This window comes from Lissotriton vulgaris, chromosome 7, assembly GCF_964263255.1.
Source record: "Lissotriton vulgaris chromosome 7, aLisVul1.2, whole genome shotgun sequence".
In the NCBI taxonomy this organism is placed as follows: Eukaryota; Metazoa; Chordata; class Amphibia; order Caudata; family Salamandridae; genus Lissotriton; species Lissotriton vulgaris.
The window spans coordinates 1187727371-1187749928 of NC_141695.1; the positions used below are offsets into that span (position 1 = coordinate 1187727371).

At 47.0% G+C, this 22558-nt stretch overlaps 1 protein-coding gene across 4 annotated transcripts in view; it reads left to right on the forward strand.

Annotated features, from left to right (window-relative positions):
- Positions 1–22558, forward strand: part of RBM27 (RNA binding motif protein 27) — a 1065407-nt gene that overhangs the window by 419599 nt on the left and 623250 nt on the right. For all 4 annotated transcript variants that reach the window (XM_086931662.1, XM_086931660.1, XM_086931661.1 and 1 more), the window contains one exon: positions 10512–10646. In XM_086931662.1, the coding sequence (XP_086787788.1) occupies positions 10512–10646 (135 nt within the window). The remainder of the gene's footprint in view (positions 1–10511; positions 10647–22558) is intronic.

Below are 22558 nucleotides of genomic sequence, written 5' to 3' on the forward strand. Positions count from 1 at the left end.
CTAGCGTATTACTACGCGGACACGCGTGGCTCCGCCTCTCTCGTTTTAGGAATGAGGCGCAGTCCACCATCCTCAACCGTTAACCAAGACTTCCTGTTTTGCCCTGCAGTAGATACCATTTTAGATAAAATGAAAAAAGATACAGAAACTGCTAAAACTATGGGCGCACTGCAGTTTCAACAACATAGAGGTTCCTTTTGTCGCTCCTCCTACAGAGGCACCGCACAAGGCAACACATCACAGACTTCTTCTACATACAAAAGCAACACCCAAAGTTCCTTTAATAAAGGCTGCAACAGAGGAGGTTATAGGGGCAACAATAACAAGGGCAGAGGACGTGGCGGCAATAACACCAGAGCCTCCACTGCCGCCAAACAGGGACTTCATCACACTCCCTCCAGACCATCTAACACCATTTGGAGGCAGAGTCAAACAATTACTACCAGTCTGGAACTCCATTACCACAGACAGGTGGGTGAGACAAATTATCCAGTATGGTTATTGCCTAGAACTCACTTCTACTCCTCCCAAGATACCCCCCAAACACCGTCCTATGTCCAAAGAACACATCACGTTGTTACAACAAGAGGTCGCGTCCATGCTACAAAAAGGTGCAATAGAACAAGTCCCCTTTCAACACCAAGGAACAGGGGTATACTCTCTATACTTCCTAATTCCCAAAAAGGATGGATCCCTCAGACCCATACTAGACCTCAGACCGCTAAATCAATACATACTCTCAGAGCATTTCCATATGATTACTCTACAACCAGTACTCCCATTACTCCAGCAAGGTGACTTCCTTGCTACATTAGACCTCAAAGATGCATATTTTCACATACCTATACATCCAGCTCACAGGAAATACTTCGGGTTCACAATAGGTCAACATTATCAATTCAAGTTCTCCCCTACGGGATGACTACAGCCCCAAGAGTTTTCACAAAATGTTTAGCGGTAGTAGCAGCACACCTCAGAAGGCAACACATCCACGTGTTTCCATACCTAGACGATTGGCTCATAAAAGCCAACTCGTACGCGCAGTGTGCAAGCCATACGTCTCAGACACCCCAGCTGCTACACAGCCTGGGTTTTTCTATAAATTACCCAAAATCACTTCTACAGCCCTCCCACATACAGCAATATCTGGAGGCTACAATAGATAGCTCAGTAGCAAAGGCATATCCAAATCCAGCCAGGATAGCCAACATGCAGAATCTCATTCAAAAATTTCAGCCACAACACTTGCCAGCTCGAGTGTTCATGCAGCTCATAGGCATGATGGCCTCCTGCATATTCATTCTCGACTTCAAATGCGTCCACAGCAACAATGCCTAGCACGGCAGTGGAACCAAGCTCAAGGACCACTAAAAGACCTAGTGTTGGTAGACAGTCGCGCTTACAACTCTCTGCAGTGGTGGAACCCACAAAACCTTTCCAAGGTGCAACTGTTCCAGTAGCCGGTTCCACAAGTAGTACTAACAGCGGACGCATCACTGATAGGTTGGGGAGCCCACTTACTTCCATAAACAGTCCAAGGGCTCTGGACAATCAAACAAAAGACACTGCATATCAACCAATTAGAGTTGCTAGCAATATTTCTGGCACTAAAAGCATTCCGGAAATACTTGTACAACAAGGCTGTGTTGATCCGGACGGACAACATGACAGCTATGTATTAAATCCAGAAACAAGGAGGGACACACTCTCCTCAGCTGTCTCAATTAGCACAGAGCATAGGTAGGTGGGCAATTCCAAGAAACATTTTTCTCCTAGCAGAACACCTGCCAGGGAAAGACAATCAAATAGCGGATCTGTTAAGCAGACACAGCCAACAGCTACACGAATGGGAGATTCACCCTCAAGTTCTCCAGCCATTCTTCCAAAAAATGGAGCCATCCAGAGATAGATTTGTTTGCCACAAACGAAAACTCAAAATGCCAGTACTTTGCTGCCAGGTTCCCACATCCGTTGTCACAGGGCAAAGCGATATCGATGAACTGGTCAGGCAGATTTGCGTATGCTTTTCCACCAGCCCCACTGATTCCGCTGGGTGCACGCAAACTACGTCAGCAGTCACTCACAATGGTCCTGGTTGCTCCCACATGGGCAAGACAGCCATGGTACACAACGTTCCTAGAACTATCAGTAGTTCCCCACCAAAGACTGCGCCTCTCGCCCCATCTTTTAACTCCGAACCATGGAGAAATCAGGCACCCAGATCCCAATCAGATGAACCTAGCAATCTGGCTCCTGAAGTCTTAGAATTCGAATACCTTAACTTACCTCCTGATTGCATGAACATCATCAAGGAGGCAAGACGGCCAACTACTAGAGCATGCTATGCAGCTAAATGGAAAAGATATGTAATTTATTGCAACAATAACCAAATCAATCCATTATATGCTTCCATCCAAAACATTATCTGTTACCACTTGCATCTTCAAAGATGCAATCTGACATACTCTTCTATACGGTTACATCTTGCTGCTATAGCAGCATATTTCCAGAACAGAAAACACCTTTCCCTGTTTAAGGTACCCCCAATCAAAGCTTTTATGGAGGGTCTTAAAAGGATAATCCCTCCAAAGCACCCACCTTCACCAGTCTGGAACTTAAATGTGGTACTTACCAGACTTATGGGACCTCCTTTCGAACCACTCCATTCATGTGAATTGCAATTTCTAACATGGAAGGTGGCATTCTTAATTGCCATTACCTCCCTCAGGTGAGTAAGTGAGCTACAGGCACTAACTATTCAAGAACCCTTCCTGCAAATACATGCAAAGAAGGTAGTACTTCGGACCAACCCTAAGTTTATGCCAAAAGTCATATCCACTTTCCATATCAATCAATCAATAGAATTGCCAGTTTTCTTCCAAAACCCACAGTCAGTAGCTGAAAGAGCCCTACACACACTAGATGTAAGGAGAGCTCTGCTATATTATGTTGACAGGACTAAATCATTTAGCAAAACAAAGCAACTGTTTGTTGCTTTTTCGCCACAACATAGAGGTAATCCCATCTCAAAATCAGGAGTAGCCAGATGGATAGTTAAATGCATTCAAATATGCTATCAAAAAGCTAAACGCACTCTAACAGTTCCCCCAAAAGCACACTCTACGCGTAAAATGGGGGCATCCATGGCTTTCCTAGGGAATATTCCCCTTGAAGACATATGTAGGGCAGCTACATGGTCTACCATACACACTTTCACTAAACACTATTGTGTAGACGTGCAAGCAATTCAGCAAGCTGCTGTAGGCCAGGCTGTCCTTAAAACTCTTTTTTAGACTGCTGCAGCTGGTACAGGTGACCACCACTAGAGGAGATACTCTATACAGTCTATGCTAAGATATTAATTCAGCAGCCCACATGCCTCGAATGGAAAATGCTACATACCAGTATGCATCTGTTCTTGGCATGTAGGGCTGCTGACATTCATATCGGCCACCCTCCTCCCCGGTACCTGTTGCAGCTGCAGGATTCTCTTTTGCATGGCCATCTCTTACTTTACTATACTCCATCTTTGCCACAATGGCGAAAAACAATCTGAGGATGGAGAAGATGCCCATGCGCACTGTAGTCCAGGGGAGGAGTCACCTATCTCTTGATACTTCGAAGACTCTTCCAGGACAACAAGGTGCAATCATCCAGACCCAACACTAGGCGGCGATCTATGCTAAGATATGAATGTCATCAGCCCTACATGCCAAGAACAGATGCATACTGGTAAGTAACATTTTCCTTCTCCAGTATTGGATTTTTCAAATTCACATGCTTGATTAATTCCCTGTCGTCGAAGTGAGAGACCCACAGCACAATAAAGTAGTGCAAAGCTTTACCATAGCCTATAATGCCAATGAAACAATCACTGTATTGACTAATCCATATCATTTAAAAGGAACCATACTCCAGCCAATCAGGCGACAGCACCCTCTACAACACTCCTCACAGAGGCAGTCACTCAGATTTTCTACCGCACGTCGTATAAAGGGAGTCTCCCTGAGCTTTGCTCAGTTTTCTTAAAGCAGTTCGGAAGAACTTTGCTACTACATTCTATCATGTCAGAGTCATCAAAGAAATATCTGTTCAGGCCCTCTGCCACCTGTGGTAAGAAAAGGATTTACTCTGAAGATCCCCACAAGGACTGAATCTACTACCTCTACTCTACACATAAGTTAAAAGAATGGAATATCTGTCTTACCTTTTCAACTAAGACCATAAAGAATAGGGAGGCTTCATCTTTGGCTTCGAAAATCAAAAGCAGAAAGATCTCTTCTTTCTGATGAGGAAGACAGTGACACCTCTTCAACCTTTTACATAAGGTTAAACAAAAGGGAAAGATCACATGACCAAAGGACATCAGAGGAGTCTAGGAAGGCCTTAAAGAAGACTTAACACTAGTCTGTCAGAGCCAAATCCCAAAAAGAGAAAACTGCAAAAAACTCAAACTGCAAAGTCAAAATGCACCACTTCATCTGCTACGTCTAGGGTGTGACCAGAGAAGTCCTCCACAGAGCCATCCTAGCCAAAGTAAAAAATCGCTTGAAAAATATCAACGTCGAAGGCCTCTCCGAACGCCAGCGTCGACAACAGCAACTATTTTGACCTTGACGGCTGCTGCATCAACAATGCCGTCCATGACATTGGAGGCAAAGATATCATTAACAAAGGCTCCGTCATCGGCACTTGTGCAACAAACGACACTGTTGGCGGGGACCCTGTTGACAAAGATAACTTTGTCGACATGAAGGTCACCAAAAAGCACTCGCAACTGGATACTGCAACCACAGACTTGACGAACAAATCCCTGCTTCCTGAACATGCTCTCCCAAGTAAGGTGTCTCCTCTCCCTTCAAGTCACCTTCTTGATGTGAAAGAGTCAGATGATGATGGCCCTTTTGGTATGGCCCACAGTCCTTCTGAGCTGCATGTCAAATGTCAGGATGAGGATGATGAACAGTACTGTGAGGAATACTATGGCCCCCAGCAGATCAGATAGGCTCAAGCAGCATGAGGAACATTGCCACAATGTGAACACTCCCCTTCATAAGAAGGTATGGGCCAGGTTCCTTTGACCCTATTTTAGGACCTCCAGGGGATGCTGCAGGATTACTAATAAAGTGGCTCAGCACTGGTCCAAAAATCCCTCCATGCCTATATTTGCTTCACCGCACAGACAAGGCAGACGCCTGTACAACATTGGCAAAAGATTTTCCACTATATAAGTAACCACAGTTTGTGATGCCGCATCCTTGACCATATTGAGGCGGTATGACGGGCAAATGTGGTCTGACGTTAGTGCTTTCATAGACCTCGCGGCCTAAGACAAAAGAGCAGAGATAAATAGAATACTACAAGAGGGAAAACGCAGATCTTCTAAGATCATTGAATGTGCTATGGATATAGCCTCAAGTGGGTTTCGGCAGCTGGCAGGAGCTGCAGTCTTAAGACAGCAGGGGTGGTTGAAGGCAGCGTCTTTCTGGGCTGAGGTACAGACTAAGAATCTGGGCATGTCCTATGATAGCGTAGCCCTATTTAAAAATCATGGATGACACCTTAGAGGTTATTAAGGCCGAAATCAACACTGCAAAATTGTTGGGCTCTCTGCAATTTCAGAAAGTGCCCTTTCAAGGAGCGCGATGAAGAGGCTTTAAATCCCACAGAGGAGGTTATAACCGCTTTCAGCAATATCAATCAGTCAGGCGTTATAGCGCGACTACTCACCCGTAAGGGTCTCAAGGCGCTGGGAAGTAGGGGAGTGCAGGATCCAGTCCATCAAGGAGGGGGGTCTGTCGAAGAGCCAGGTTTTGAGGTTTCTTGCTAAGATGGGGAGCGATGTTGTCTTTTTGAGGTGGAGCGGAAGGGAGTTCCAGCCTCTGGTCATGAGGAAGGACAAGGAGCGGCCTCTCGATCTGGTCTTTCTGGTGCGGGGGACTATGGCGTAGGAGAGCTGGGCTGATCGTAGGGACGAGACAGAGTTGATCTGGCTGTCCATTTTGAGCTCTGAGTCCAGGATGATATCCAGGTTGCGTGCATGGATCCTGGGGGTGGATGGGCTTCTGAGGGCGGGGGCCACCAGGTGGTGTTCCAGGCGTTGGAGTTTGGGCCCATGATGAGTGCTTCTGTTTTGTTCGTTTTTAGTTGTAGGCAGCTGTTTTTCATCCATTTGCGACGGCTTCCATGCCTTCTCGAAAGTTGTCTGGTGGTGTTGGGTTTGTTGAATAGGGAGAGAATGATTGGGTGATCCTTGGGTGATTGGCCATCCTACCAGCAGCAGTCCCATCGAACAACACCTGCAGCAGCTTATAGCAAGCATTTGGTTTGATGAAAGCAGACCTCGGAGGGAAGAGAGGCTAACAGAAAATAGTGACCTCCCTCAAGTGACGGTTGCATCCAATACTATTCAAGTTGGGGATGGAAAAATGTCCAACTTCTCCCATCAATGGTGGCAAATAACATCAGACCGAGGAGTATTAGACTTCATGACCTAGAGTCATATTCTGGAATTCATCAAGAAAGCGCCCACCACTCCACCAAAGGGAGCGCACTCATCTAGTCTTCACTTACTTCAGAAGAAAGCCCTCACCATGTTATGTAAAAGAGCAATAGAAAATGTTCCCCACCTTCAAAAGGGAATGGGTTTCTGGATTGCATTGTTAGCTGGAGTGCCTCTCAAGAACATTTGTCATGCTGCGGTATGGAAAAATGTGCATACATTTACGCAGCATTATTGAATGGAATCGACACAGCGCACTGACGCAGCTATTGGATAGGTGATGTAATGCTATTTATTTCAATAAGGTGAGCCTTTCTACTTGGTTACATGTGTTTGCTTGATGCGCGTGTGTGTGTGTGGTTTGGAGGAAGGTGGTTTGGCACGCCCCAACTTGAGGTATTGCTATTTTGCTTATTTTCCACAGTACATGTCAAGATTTATTGTGAAACTCGCATCAGGAGGAATTTTCAAAAAATACTTTACTCGTTTGATTCTTAGTGAATATGGCATTCGAGATGTGTTTAAATGAACAAAGTCCTTCAAAAAAAGCTTGCTTTAAAAGCCTGAAGTGTTTTATTTTGCTTCTTCCACCATCTCTAATGTGTTTGTTAATGGCCCCACGGTATCAAGCAACCTGTCCTGGCAAGAGCGTGATAAGCAGTCACATTGCCCTTCTTGGGTTCCTTAAGGTATTTCGCTAGGAAGGTAGCCATTTTTTCATCAATTTTGAAAGTGAGCTGAGACATTCCTCCTACAGTCTGTTACAGACTTCCTTGTCTAGAGCCTTATGAAGGTATGCTGCTTCTTTTTCCTCTAGGGCCCACTCTGAGGATGATCGCTATCCTCAGGTTCTAATTTGTCTGAGGGCTGGACACAATTGTCCTTTGGGAACTGATCAGGAGGGGGGGTAGATCATGTGGGACTGATTTGGGCTGCTGAGGCTGAACGGGTTCCGACCTGCTGTCTGAATTGAGAGGAGTGTCATTTAGACGTGAGTCCCTTGCTCATTGCACCATCGGGATTCAAGCAAGCCGGGTCGAGGATGGCTGAAATGCCAGAAACCGGTCCCCAGAAGCTTGTTTCCTTCCCAGTGGAAGAATTGGCTTGGTAGTTTGGTTTGCCCTGTTCCCATGATACACTGGTCCAGGGACAGACTGATTTGCATGTGGCCAGGTTCTGAGCTGGGATGGTGCAGTGAGCTAAAAAACGGTGTTGGATTAAGCCCTGATCTCTTGACTGGGTGGGAGTATTCTGCTTAATTCAGAAACTTTGTCCATCACCACCCCCTGTTGTTTAATTTTTGTGTCATTTAGAGGGCCATAGCCATCTATGTAGGTTTGCGTGATATGGAGAGGAGATTGTCTGAAGTCCCTGGATAACTGGAGATGTCGTTTGAAAGAAGACCCTGAAGAAGGAAAAGAGGGTTTTCTGGTCAAGAAAAGCTTTTTGAGGGTGTCAGATGCGTCTTCCAGGGGGATATATTCGTTGGAGTACTTTGATTTCACTTTAAAAGCTGTTTGGGAGGCCTTAGAGGTTCTCTGCATCCAGATGGTCCTAATTGGCCTTCCCTCCAAGGGAGGGGTCCTGGGTGGCCAGCTGCTACCTCCAGTAACTTCTCCAGAGGTGCTAGAGCCTATTTGATCACTTTTGCCAGGTGCTCATCCCATGAGATGGATTCTTTCTCGATCTCCTTCTGGACATATGCATTATATTAACTGTTTGTGGAACAAAATAATGATGTTGTGGAAACACTTTAAGGATAGGCACGGGCCAATATTTTTTAATTCCCATGGGAATCTGTGTATTAGCCAAGGGTAAAGGGGGACCAGTCATCTAGTGAGGGCATAACAGGTGAAGGAGCCTTACCCTTTGATCTTGAGGACTAGTCCTAGGCACCCCTCCCCCACAACTCCACAATGCTATTACTCCGTGTGTGTGCAGATCCATACTCCAGGATTGCGGGTCAGGCAATGTTCCTATTGTGTCTAAATCGCAGCATGATTTTCAGGAAAGTTCTTAATATTTTTGAAAAACTGCTAGCTCCTTTCCATCCACTAGTGGCTCGGTCTCCATGTCTACTTAACCGCATGCGCGCTAGCGGGTATTCCTGCTGCGCGCTGAAATTTGAAAATCACGGCTTTTTGACAAAGCCAGCTCGTCATGCGCGCAGTGCAGTAACGCCCATGACGAGCTGGCTTTGTCATCCGCATCGAAGGGGTTAAACTTGGTGTGGAGCCTCACAAGCGCGAAGGTGTAGAAGCGGACTCTGGGCGTCCCAGCATTGGTAGGGCACACCATCACTGTTGCGCTATTATTTAAGAAGGCAATTTGAACTAGCTGCTGTTAGACGTGTGCACACGAGTTATTGATAGTTGGGGAAATGATACCACCTGTATGTAGAATCGGAAACTGACAGTCTGATCTACAGAATTTGGGGTTTTGGTAATGCATCATGTCTATATGAAAAAATATCCTTGATGTTCACAGAAAAAGAATTGTTGCTTCATATCAATCTGAGAAGGGTTAGAAAGCCCTTTTCAAACAATGCGAAGTATATCATCCCACAGTGAGAACGATGTTTTATGAATTGAGAACGTTCAAGACTGTTATTTATCGGTCTAGCAGTGGGCATCCAGCCAACTCGCCACAATAAGTGGTTTTACTCGAAATTGCGAAGTACATCAAGGCTTTATCCAGCTTAGGTTTCCAAAACAGCTCCTGGATTAACCAGAATTCTTCTGCCACAGTATGTGCATCTGTCAACACATCGCTCGAACAAGATACTAGTTTTGTGCTTGTATCTCCTTATAATTGTGTTCTGTTTTTCTTGTGAAACATTCATAAAATAATACTTTAAAATTAAACAGACTGTGCATCAATAAAATAACCTCATATCATATATACAGCATTGTGATGGTTTTATGACTTGAGGCCTGTTTTGCAGCCCTAGAGTCTGGATGCCTCACTATCTTAAGAGTCTTTCATGAATACCTCCCTATACCAGCTCATTCTAGAGGGAAATATAAAACCAGATGTCCATCAGCGAACACTTTGCTGTAAGTGTATCATGCTACAGGACCATGATTCAAAAAGAAATGGAATTTTGGGATGGCCATTTCAAAGTCCAGATCCCAACCCATTGAGATACAGTGTCAGGATTTACTGAGAACTAAGCATTCGTGAATATTTTTAAACATCCCTGGCGGAAATACAGAGAAACGGGTGCACTCGTCGAGGGGTCGTATTATTGGGAATGGCTGATTGTCCTTGTCCTTCCCTGATGATTATTTTTCTGATGACATTTGTGATATATCCCAATATGGCATGTAAACATTGTTTTGTACTGTATGGTCTCATGAGTATTGGTAATAAGAAATTAAAAAATACAATATATATATATATATGTATATATCATATTTTTTTTTAACATCAACAAGCGTATGCAGCTTTGTAAGGAGAGGGTCAGAATTTTTCTACCCTGATGTGGGGGACTGAAACTCTTATAGTAAATGTTTGTGTCCAGTTATTTCGGAGGTTTCGTAGGTTATTTAATCAATGGCTGCACAACGTTACTGAATGCCAGTTAAAATGTTATGTTTATGAAACTATGTGGAAGTGGTTTCTGTGCGTTTCTTTGTTCACCTGGGGTTAGATTCATCTACTGTTAGGACATGGTGAGAACTGGATGAAGGTGGAAATATATCCTCCTATGTGGAACTCTAGGCTTTTAAGTGAGTGCATTTTTTTGTTTCACAGCTTTGCACATTAAAAAAAGTGATCTGGTTTCCCAGCCAAGTTCAATGATCTTCTGTGAATGACAACACAGCTAACACCTGTGATGGAAAAGTAGGATTGGCAGAAAGTAGTAGTATTATTACGCAATTTGGTAATTAATGTGATGCAAATGTGTTTCGAAATGTTTTCTTTGAAATTGCAAATTACATTTAGAAGTAACTGTGTTAGTGTGCATTACACGGCCATTCAACAGCTTTATGTCGTCTTTTTTTAGGAATGCCATTAACTCAGTCAAACTTAATTAGTAACCGTGAACAGCCTAGAACAGCAACGGTGCCCACTCATGCACCAGTGGGAGCAAGACTACCTCCTCCCTTACCTCCGAACTTGCTGTATACAGCATCTGAAAGTAAGCAGATTTTTTGGCTAATGTTTCTTTAGTATGACAACTGATGTGTGAAAGCTGCATTTGTATGCCTGTAATCTTTTACATTTGTCTCATTTTAGAAAATCCAACAGCCTTCAATTTAAATTTGTTAAATGCATTGGAATCCCACGATCCAAATCTTGCTTTAACCAAAACTGTTTGTGTATAATTATAGTAACGAGGGCTTTGATTGCGGGATCTGCCCTCTATGATTATTTGTTCCCAAAAAAACCGAGGCCATAAATCGTATCCAGAAGAGAAACTAATACTTATTTGACAATAGTTTTCTTGCTTTTCTTGTGTGTTCCTGATGTTAATTAATTGCACTGATGCTGTTATTTTTGGTACTCGAGTATTACCCGATTTATCTCCATCCCGAAGAAAATAGGCTTTGTCTCTCAGCAAATATTTCATTTACCTTACATTTCTCCTAAGGAAACTCCTGTAATATAAACAGGTATTCGTGAGCCCCGCCCTTGTCTACTGTTTGTATATTTTTTCTCTCTTTGCAATTTTTTAAATGAAATGTATCTTTATATTGCTCCTTGATGGCAAGTGCCAATTGTGGAGGTTTTGAAAATGTAGCCGTATGATTTGATACTCTGTCTTTGGACCTCTTTTTTTCCTGTGCCCGTGTAAAGATTGCAGCACATTTAATCAATATTTATTTGGCAGGATGGTTTTTTTTGGGTTCTTTGTTGGCCATTATCAAGTTTTTTTCCGACTAACTCCAACAGCACATCTTTATTTAAAAAAAAACAACAAAAAGAATACTCCCAGTGTTAAGTTTTTCTTAACAGCCTTTGTTGGAAAATTGGCTGTAATTTATTTACTGTGCTTCCGACATTTATGTTGTGCTTAATCTAGACCTTCTAGATTTATAGAAATGTTTTTTTTCTGTCAGTACAGGACAATACTGACTATTAGAAGCCCTAAACAGCTTTCACCCAGTGATAGCTTAACTCCATTAGATTATGTGCTGGGGTATATGACTTGCCCCATCTATGAGTGGGACAAAGTGGATGCATCCCTGCACCTAAACTTGTTTTTTAAACTGTTTTTATTAAACAACAAAAGGGTTAGGTCATCACATACAGTTAGTCATTAATTGCAGCAGCGTCACATTTTCGCAGGTCAGGCAGTTATAGCATTTGATGTCACGTGTGGTATGACAAGATATTCACTACGTATACATATCAAGGTGTCAAGGGTGGGGACATTTGGGGGCTCACAAATATTGTCACGATAAACATTCAACTTAGTCCAGATCGCTATCCATTTTCGGTGGCAGCCATGTGCCACATATAACGTCTTCTCACGTACCATACACCAGTCCATATCTGCCTTCTAAGCATTCAGCGTTGGTGGTATTGCTGCTCCCCACAGATGGGCAATGTTCCTCTAGGCTACCATCTGACCAAGAGTTGCCCAGAGTTTGCCCTTAGTATTAAGGTCCGTGGGCTGCCACAGACATTGCCTTCCTTGACCTCACCATTAGGCTTACAGAAGGCCAAGTAAACACCACCATGTATCGTAAGCCTACTGACCGCAATAGCCTGCTTCACTTTACGAGCCACCACCCTAAATCATTGAGGCTAAACCTACCATTTGGTCAGTTTTTGAGGGTCAGGCGTAATTGCACCAATCTGGTAGACTACAATAGCGAATCCTCCATACTGTCCAGGAACCTGTTAGACAGGGGATACCCCAGTAGGGAGATTTCGAAGGCCCAAAAACTTGCCCACAATAATCTCAGGGGATCCCTACTTGAGCACAAAACTTCAATCCCGGAGAATTGCGACCAAATAACTTGTGTTACGACCTTCACACCAGCTTCTAATGAGGTCAAGAAAATTATTAAGCGCCACTGGCAGATCCTCAACACAGGCATGCTCAATCTGGAGACGCCAAGATTCGCCTTCAAGAGGTCCAGAAATATTAAGGACATATTAGTCCAGACCAGGCCCAGAAGAACAGATACAACCAAGCAGACAACTTTGTGGCAATTACCCCCTGTGAAGGGGCACTACCCTTGTGGCGGTTGCAGCGTGTGCCCTTTCACGTCGGTTCACAAAACAATCCAACTGAATGATACCTTCACTTGGGAGTTACGTAGTCACACCAATTGTAATACTCCTAATTGCATTTACTTACTACAATGCCCCTGTGGACTACAATATGTGGGTATGACCACTCGACCCATAAAGACACGAATTTCAGAACATAGGAGCAACTTTCGTTGCAAGAAAACGAATACAAAAATGTGCAGACATTTTTTGGAACTGAACCACACGCCTGACTCATTATCTTGGCTTGTGTTGGAAGCCGCCCCAATCTAAACACAACCTTTTTCTGAGAGAACAAAGGTGGGTACACCGACTATCAACTGATAGTCGGGGGCTGAATGAGGATATTCCATGGAGTGCACTTTAAAGCGTGTACATGCTAACACCATAGCTAGCCTAGGCCACATGTCCCCATAACATCATGCACCTGAGTGACTCCAGCGACCGAAAGAGGGGGGTATTACTTGGGTTGACGCCATTTAGATCACAGTGATCAATCATACTTCCCCCCCCTGGACAGGTACGCATCCTGACATGGAATAACCCATCACTGCTTCACAATACATGGAGGGTTACCATTCCCTCACTAGGCTCGTCCAAACTGCGTGGATCAATTCGTTTACCAAACTAGGATATACTGTGACACGACATTAGCGTTTTGGTTAAGTGACAGCCCTGTCATACATTCTACACCCACAGTATTGGACACTACAGTGTGAAATAACCCATAGAGAATTGATCTATACTTGCCCTTTATTTCCTGTCGGATCACCACCGCTGGTACGTTCTCTATAGTAACCTATCTGGATACCAATGTACCGTTCCACTTTAGTTGAAGCCTACAACACCACCCTAAAATGGCCCCCATAGTCGCGACCTTTAACACATGACCTGTGTCATCAGGCGCGTTCTAACGAACATGCGCATAACCACACCGGTTTCCTCTATTATCAGGACCGGAATGTGGTAAATAAATTACCTGGACTATTTTTCCGTATAATTATCATTACAAGACAGCTCATTCAAATGAGAGGCAGAGTCCGTGGTATCTGAGTCATACGGGGTTTAATGAAAAAATAAACCTCGAGGTTGGAGATCATGTTCCGTCATACTAGGGTTCGGGAAGGGACAGTCAACGTTTTATTAACATTACACATTATATATAGTAAAGTAGCATCATTGAATCCAATACAGTAGGCGTAACAGGTGAAAAGGAGAAGATAAGAACACATGTGCGTAACAGGAGGCGTGAAAGAAGGCGTGTAATAGGCGTACACGGGGCGTATAATGTGAACGTAATGTAGACGTCACAGGAAGTGTCATGAGTGGGTGTGTGCATAGAGAAAGTTGCAGTATCAGCAGAAAGTGCGGATGCGCGCGCAGCTAGCATGACGTGACATAGACGTGTAACTGGGGAGAACTTTAACACTAGTAGAGGAGACAGAAGTCTGGGATGTCAGAACGACCTGGACCTATAACATATCTGGTATCTTATGTTTGGAGGATGTTATGTTATGTTATGTTATGTTATGTTATATTGATTTATTATGCGCACAGATACCCCAGCCAAGGGGCGTCCCGGCGCAGAGACAAGGTAGAACATAACACAACAGGAAACTAAAAACATGAAAGCAGCTAAAACAGGAAAGTTTTTAAAGCCCTCCGGAAAGTCAAGAGGTCCTCCATCAGACGAATTTCAACAGGAAGGGAGTTCCATGCTGACGCGGCCTTTACACTAAACGAGCGGCCACCCATGCGACTAAGCCTAAATCTGGGGACCACCGCAAGGGCCAAACCCTGGGAACGGAGGGTGCGGGTGGGAACATAAAAGGAAAGACAGCTGGATAGGATTTCCGGGCCAATACCTCTCAGAATCTTAAAAGCGAGACACAAGACCTTAAAAAGGATGCGCTTCCTGACAGGGAGCCAATGTAGGGTACGAAGGACAGTTGCCACCGAGCTGAATCTGGGCAGGCCGACAATCGCCCTCGCCGCAGCATTCTGAACCCGCTGCAGACGGGTTAGCTCGGCCTGGTTAGCCCCAGCCAGGAGAGAGCTGGCATAATCCAGGCGGGAGATGATAGTTGCCTGGATCACCAGCTGCCTGGTCGGGGCGTCAAAGAACTTGAGAACAGGTCTCAAGCCCCTTAGGAGACCGAAACAACAGGCCGCAGTTTTTTTAGTATGCCCTACAAAGGAGAGGCCCGCATCCAGCCAGACCCCCAGGTTTTTCACCTCAGATACCGGGGTCGGAGTGGGTCCCAGCTCAGAGGGCCACCATTGGTCACTTCACAGCTCCACTCCCTTACCGACAACCATCACCTCCGTTTTTGTGGCATTTAGCTGAAGGCAGTTGCCTGTAAACCAGCTAGCCACCGCCTTCAGTCCAGACTGAAACCTGGGGGCCTCAGTCTCCGCATCCCCGCTGAGAGTAACCGCCAGCTGTGTGTCGTCGGCATATGAGACCAAAGTTAGGCCCCACTGCCTAGCGACATCAGCCAGCGGTCTCACGTAAAGATTGAACAACGTGGGACTCAGCGAGGACCCTTGCGGAACCCCCATGGCCAGCGGTTGGAAATTGGACTTGAAGGGAGGGATGGCAACACAGAAGGAGCGGTTATCTAGAAAGGAGTGGAACCATTGCAACACCTGACCGCCAATGCCAGTCTCCTCAAGCCGATGCAGGAGGATGTTGTGGTCTACCGTGTCAAAGGCGGCGCTAAGGTCTAACAATATAAGCGCCGCCGTTTGACCAGCATCCAACCTTGCACGGAGATGTTCCACCATCACAAGTAACGCGGTTTCCGTGCTGTGGCCGGCACGGAATCCGTTTTGTGTGGGGTCGAGGGCATTGGTCCGTACAAGATGTTCAGACAGGGCCAAGTTGACATGGGCCTCAGTAATCTTGGCTGGCCAAGGTAGCAACGAAATGGGGCGATAGCTTTCAGGCTTGGCCGGGTCCAGGGAGGGCTTTTTGATAATTGGGGACACCACAGCTTGCTTCCACTTAGCTGGAACTACTCCCGTTTCCAAGGAAAGGTTGACGAGGGAACATACAGCTGCACGTCCCATAAAAGCCTGATCTCGAAAGAGAGCAGGCCTTACTGGATCGGATGGAGATCCAGATTTGACTTGCAACGCAAGTTTATCAAACCCGTCCAAGGTAAGGGGGGGGAAGACAAGCAGAGTAGACTGATGGTGGGTCCCATTGATACTTTCCCGACCGGACCCTATGCTAGGGAATGTCCGATAAATAGCTTGGACTTTCCCCAGAAAATAGGAAGCAAGGGATTCACAGTGGGAAAGAGAGCTTACGGTCGTAGAGGTAGTCCGCTTTGACATAAGATCTTTTACGGCCTTAAAGATGGCTTTCGACGGATTAGTACTGTTCCGGAATTCCGCGGCATGAAAAGCCGCTCGAGCTCGACAGATAGCCCGATGGTAGAGCTTGACGGACCTGGCGTATGCAGCTTTTAGATCAGCTCCATAGGTTTTCCTCCAGGCCCTCTCAGCCCATCTACAGGCACCCTTTAGGGCCCGAAGGGCACTATCGTACCAGGGGCTCGACTCTCTGGAGTTGATTTTAGTAGATACAATAGGTATCAGAGAGTCCAAGGCCCTAGTAATCCAGGAACAGAAGAGGTCATACCCCTTTTCTACCTCCGTCAACGGGCCCAGCGGCTCCTCTAATAGAAGACGATGGAAGTCTTCTAACCTAAGCTTCTTCCAGGCCCTCTTCTGAACCCGTCTAGCCGAGGAGATGGAAGGGGTGGCTAAGACCGGGCATAGGATGGACACCAAAAAGTGGTCAGTCCATTCCACCGGCGAGATAGAGGTGATTGTAATCCCCGGCAGATTGGTAAACAGGGGATCCAGAATATGCCCCCCCGAATGGGTAGGCTGGGAGACCATCTGGGGAAGTTGAAAGGCCTCTAGGTCAGAGGAGATGGAGCGCACTGTCAGGCCTGAGAGGGTGTCGAAATGCAGGTTCAAATCGCCCATGATGGAAAAGTTGGCACAGTCTGCGACCAAAGGGCCAACAATGTCGGGAAAAGCATTTCTAAACGCCACATCGCTGCCGGGCGGGCGATAAACGACCATCCCGGACAGCGTAAACTCAGGGCTGACGGAGACCTTGAACAAGGCACTTTCACACCCAGAGATGTTTAGGGCACTCCAGACACAGGAATAGGAGGACCTTACCACTAAAGCTATACCCCCACCTCTAGACAACCTGTTCAAGGTGTACATAGAATAACCGGGTGGGCAGGATAGATTTGTAATAGCGGTATCCGCGTCCTGTAGGATGTATTATCTGGAGTAAAAGGTCTCTCGGGTAGAGGCTATTCTATACCAAATGCTAGTGCGTGCATATGTGTCTACGTGTCTACGTGCAGGGCCATGGGCCTACTATGGCAACGGGAACTGTAAATTACTTGCATGGAGACATGACGGCTTGCTCTTTGCTCTGCAGCCGGGGAGATGTTTACCTATATCACTAGACAGGAATGTATTTTCGAGGAGGCTGAACAGATAACTTGAAGGCAAAATACTGTCTTGGCAGGCAGGCCAGGTTGAGCCAGGCACCGCTTCGCTTGGCAGGAAGTAAGGCAGGGGTCAGGGATACATGTCCATGCTGCAGCTTTCAGGGGCAGGAGGCAGAAAGGGCTCGGAGACAGAAATCAGGGCCTAGCTCGGCAGAGCCAGGAAAAACGCAAAAGTGTACCATGTAAAGACATTGGCATGGCATGGTTAGGAACTGAATTATCGATCCATTCATGGTGGATCTGAAAGAGGACATGTTAACGTTGGACGCAAATGTATTTGCGTCGTCATATTCGGTCATGGAGGGAAATTACATGCACTTTAAGCGCGTACATGGAGACGTTGGGGTACACGTTAGGGGACACACTTGACCATAAAAATTTCAATTACCTCAGGAAGACCGGCTCTTCACTATCCGGACCCGGCGTTGATGGGTAGGCGTATTAACGCAGGCACAGGCAGTTGAAGTAAGTCACTTATCATGTTTCTTGGTAAAAATAACGGGAAATACGTGCCCCGATATCCCCCGGGCTTTGCCTGGTGCCGCTCAGTATGCGGTTATTCTGATGCGTAACTTGTACCATTCGACCTGATTTACCCGTGATCCTTTATGGAGTCGCATTTTGCTTCTAGATCACATAGTAACACATGCGTTAACCAATGGTACTAATCCCTTGATTTAGTCGATCAGGTTGATCTCCCTTAGTGCCACGAGAATGAACCGACACACTACAACTAGTGGGTCCAGCTCTTTTAATACTATATTAGAGTGCTCAATACTCACTGTTCCTATTCCACAACCTCAGCTACAGGCAATATCCACCTGCCAACATCTGCGCTACTTATGACAACAGCGCACTTCTACCATACCTCACGCTATAGGGGTTATCCATACTATTTCATTTCTACTTTTATTTTTACTTTACCTTAGCCTCAACCACAGTGGCTTCACCCCTGATGTCTGACCCGCTGGGCACTGTTGACACACATAAACCCTGAGTAATAGGTGAGCCATTCTATATATACGTGAATAATGGTAGCTCTTTCATCCCTACCTGCTCACTATGACTGCTGCATTTCCTGATGTTTTTACTTCTCTGTAGATACTTACATAGGGGGCAATTCATGTTTTATTGTCTCTTAAATAAGTGTTCTTTTTTTATTTACATTCTAGCTGCACCTTTACTTTCAAGTCACTAAGTCACTGTGTTCTTTAGGTCACCCTGTGGAACGCATATTGTTACTTACCTGTTATAATGGCTTTATTTGTTTCCCACTTCTAGGCAGGACAGGATGTTAAACAGGTTCTAACGTATGTTATATGAAACTGATACTTATTTAGATCATGTTTGGTAGATATTAGTTCAGCATTATTATTAGGTCCTGAAGAATCGCATGTCATTGAATGTAGAGCGAGAAACATGTTGACCATACCTTTCACGTTTTAGTACTGTCCCATATACGGAAAACTTTGATCCCGCGAGCACAGACTAACCCTTGTTTTAATTGAGTCAAAGGACCACCAGAATAAAGTTTCTTTCCGGTACCTCTTGCCTCATTTTACCCTCACTCACATTGTCTACACTGTCCTGGCCCCACACCCGCACTTCACCCATAGGCAGTTAGATGAAAAGATCTCCGCTAAAGAGCCCCTCTTAGAGCTGTTGCCCGTTGGTAATTGCACCGCCTACCCAACGAGGAGCATTGCCGATGATGAAGCATGACACCTGCAAGGGTGTGTGAGGCCATTATATCCAACGCAATGGATACCCAGGGGTAGTTCTCCATAGAGCACTCCCTCCTACACCCCGGTGACCGTCTGACCTTTTAGGAACAGCCTAGCTCCGTTTTTGTTTTGTTCATCACCTTGGGCACCGACTGTATCTGGACCTTCCGCTCCCTTCTGAGCGGTAATTAAAGCCCTCTGGATCACAACGATCCCTACTCCCCTCATCTTGTTAAGAAGGTCCGTGGGCTCCCAGACATTTAGGAGACATCTCTTGGCTTCAGGCCGGATTTCCACTCCCCAGACTGTGCTCCTACATTCGTGCACTTTTCTCCAGTAGTCTTGAATTAACGCACACTCCCAAATAATATGTAAAAAGGAGCCCTTCCACATTCCTGCCCATCAACACCAGCCTGGGGCCGGAGAGATAGACTAGATGTAAAATCTTTAACTGGACAAGCCTCAGTTTGGATGAAATAGCGACCTCCTTAGGAGAGAACCGTGCCTCCTGCCATTCCTCGTCGTTCAACTCGAGGCTATCTGGCCCCCATTTCTCTCTCCTTAGGTATGGTCCGGAGTGTTATGTATGAGCTGTTTGTATGTGAGGGAGATGGCTTTGTCCGTCAAGTACCCATCCAACAATCTATCTTCTAGAGGAGGAGACTCTGGAGGGGAGGACTCTGCTGGGATGTTAGATTGAAGGGAGTGTTTGACTTGTACGTATCTAAAATATTCCGAGTCCGCTAGCTCATGTGTCTGTTGGAGTGAAGCAAATGAGACCACCCCGTTTGTTCCCCATAGATCCCCGATGCGGGAGAGCCGAATTAGGTCCCACTTGTCAAAGCCCTTGGTTCGCCCAAGTGTACCCAAGCTCTCGGAGTCCCACAGTGGAGTGGCAAGCGTGAATTTTTTGGCCCATCCTAGGCTACGATTAACCGTGTGCCAGAGCTGGACTGTGTTGTGTTGGCCCTGTCAGTAAATATTTGTTGGGCCTGGAATAGAGTGCCCTAGTGAAGCCACCACCTGGGAGTACCCATTTGTCCATCCTGTAACCGGGGTCGTCCCCACCGCAGTAAGTGCAATGGTTGATGGCTGAAAGATGCCCTGCACTTTTTATGTCAGGGAGTGCTATACCTCCGTTATACCAACCAAGTTTTAGCTTGTGAAGTGCTACGCGCGGTTTACCATCCCACAGTAGATCTCTTTGGGTGCGTTCGATGGCTGTAAAGAACCTGGGTGGAACTGGGTCTGGGAAGTTCTGGAGGGCATAGAGGAAATGTGGCAATGTGATAATTTTAACAAGCATTTACAATGCAATGGTTTCGCCTTTTGAAAAGTTTGAGCTATTGGCATTGTAAATGACAAAATTTGTATTTATGTGTTGGTTTTGAAAACAGATAAATAAATGGCATTGTCATTTACAATGCCAATAGTTTAATCTCTGGCAAATGCCACACAAAAACACACAGACCCCCACACACACACAGACCCACACACACCAACAGAGCCCCACCCACACACACACACACACAGAGAGCCACACACATACACACAGCCACACACACACACACAGCCACACACACAGAGCCACACACACACACAAATCACACACACACAGAGCCACACACACACAGAGCCACACACACACAGAGCCACACACACACAGAGCCACACACACACAGAGCCACACACACACAGAGCCACACACACACAGAGCCACACACACACAGAGCCACACACACACAGAGCCACACACACACACAGAGCCACACACACACAGAGCCACACACACACAGAGCCACACACACACAGAGCCACACACACACAGAGCCACACACACACAGAGCCACACACACACAGAGCCCCACACACACAGAGCCCCACACACACAGACCCACACACACACAGAGCCCCACACACACACAGAGCCCCACACACACACACACAGACCCACACACACACACACAGACCCACACACACACAGACCCACACACACAGACCCACACACACAGACCCACACACACACAGACCCACACACACACAGACCCACACACACAGACCCACACACACAGACCCACACACACACAGACCCACACACACACAGACCCACACACACACACAGACCCACACACACACACACAGACCCACACACACAGACCCACACACACAGACCCACACACACAGACCCACACACACAGACCCACACACACGCAGACCCACACACACACGCAGACCCACACACACACGCAGACCCACACACACACGCAGACCCACACACACACGCAGACCCACACACACACGCAGACCCACACACACACGCAGACCCACACACACGCAGACCCACACACACGCAGACCCACACACACGCAGACCCACACACACGCAGACCCACACACACGCAGACCCACACACACGCAGACCCACACACACGCAGACCCACACACACGCAGACCCACACACACGCAGACCCACACACACGCAGACCCACACACACGCAGACCCACACACACGCAGACCCACACACACGCAGACCCACACACACGCAGACCCACACACACGCAGACCCACACACACGCAGACCCACACACACGCAGACCCACACACACGCAGACCCACACACACGCAGACCCACACACACGCAGACCCACACACACCCACACACACGCAGACCCACACACACGCAGACCCACACACGCAGACCCACACACACGCAGACCCACACACGCAGACCCACACACACGCAGACCCACACACACGCAGACCCACACACACGCAGACCCACACACACCCACACACACACGCAGACCCACACACACGCAGACCCACACACACGCAGACCCACACACACGCAGACCCACACCCACCCACCCAGAGCCACACCCACCCACCCACCCAGAGCCACACCCACCCAACCACCCAGAGCCACACCCACCCAACCACCCAGAGCCACACCCACCCAACCACCCAGAGCCACACACACCCACCCACCCAGAGCCACACACACCCACCCACCCAGAGCCACACACACCCACCCACCCAGAGCCACACATACCCACCCAGAGCCACACATACCCACCCACCCAGAGGCACACATACCCACCCACCCAGAGGCACACATACCCACCCACCCACCCACCCACCCAGAGGCACACATACCCACCCACCCACCCACCCAGAGGCACACATACCCACCCACCCACCCAGAGGCACACACACCAACCCACCCACCCAGAGGCACACACACCAACCCAGAGCCACACACACCCACCCACCCAGAGCCACACACACCCACCCACCCAAAGCCACACACACCCACCCACCCAAAGCCACACACACCCACCCACCCAAAGCCACACACACCCACCCACCCAAAGCCACACACACCCACCCAAAGCCACACACACCCACCCAAAGCCACACACACACACTCAGGAGAGCAAGCACAGCGAGGGGGCAGGGAAGCAAGCACAGCTCCTTAGTGAGTTTAGTGTGCAGGGAAATAAAAGCTGAACCCCTGGGGTCTTGTTTTTGTGACTCTCCAGCTGACAGCGAGCAGC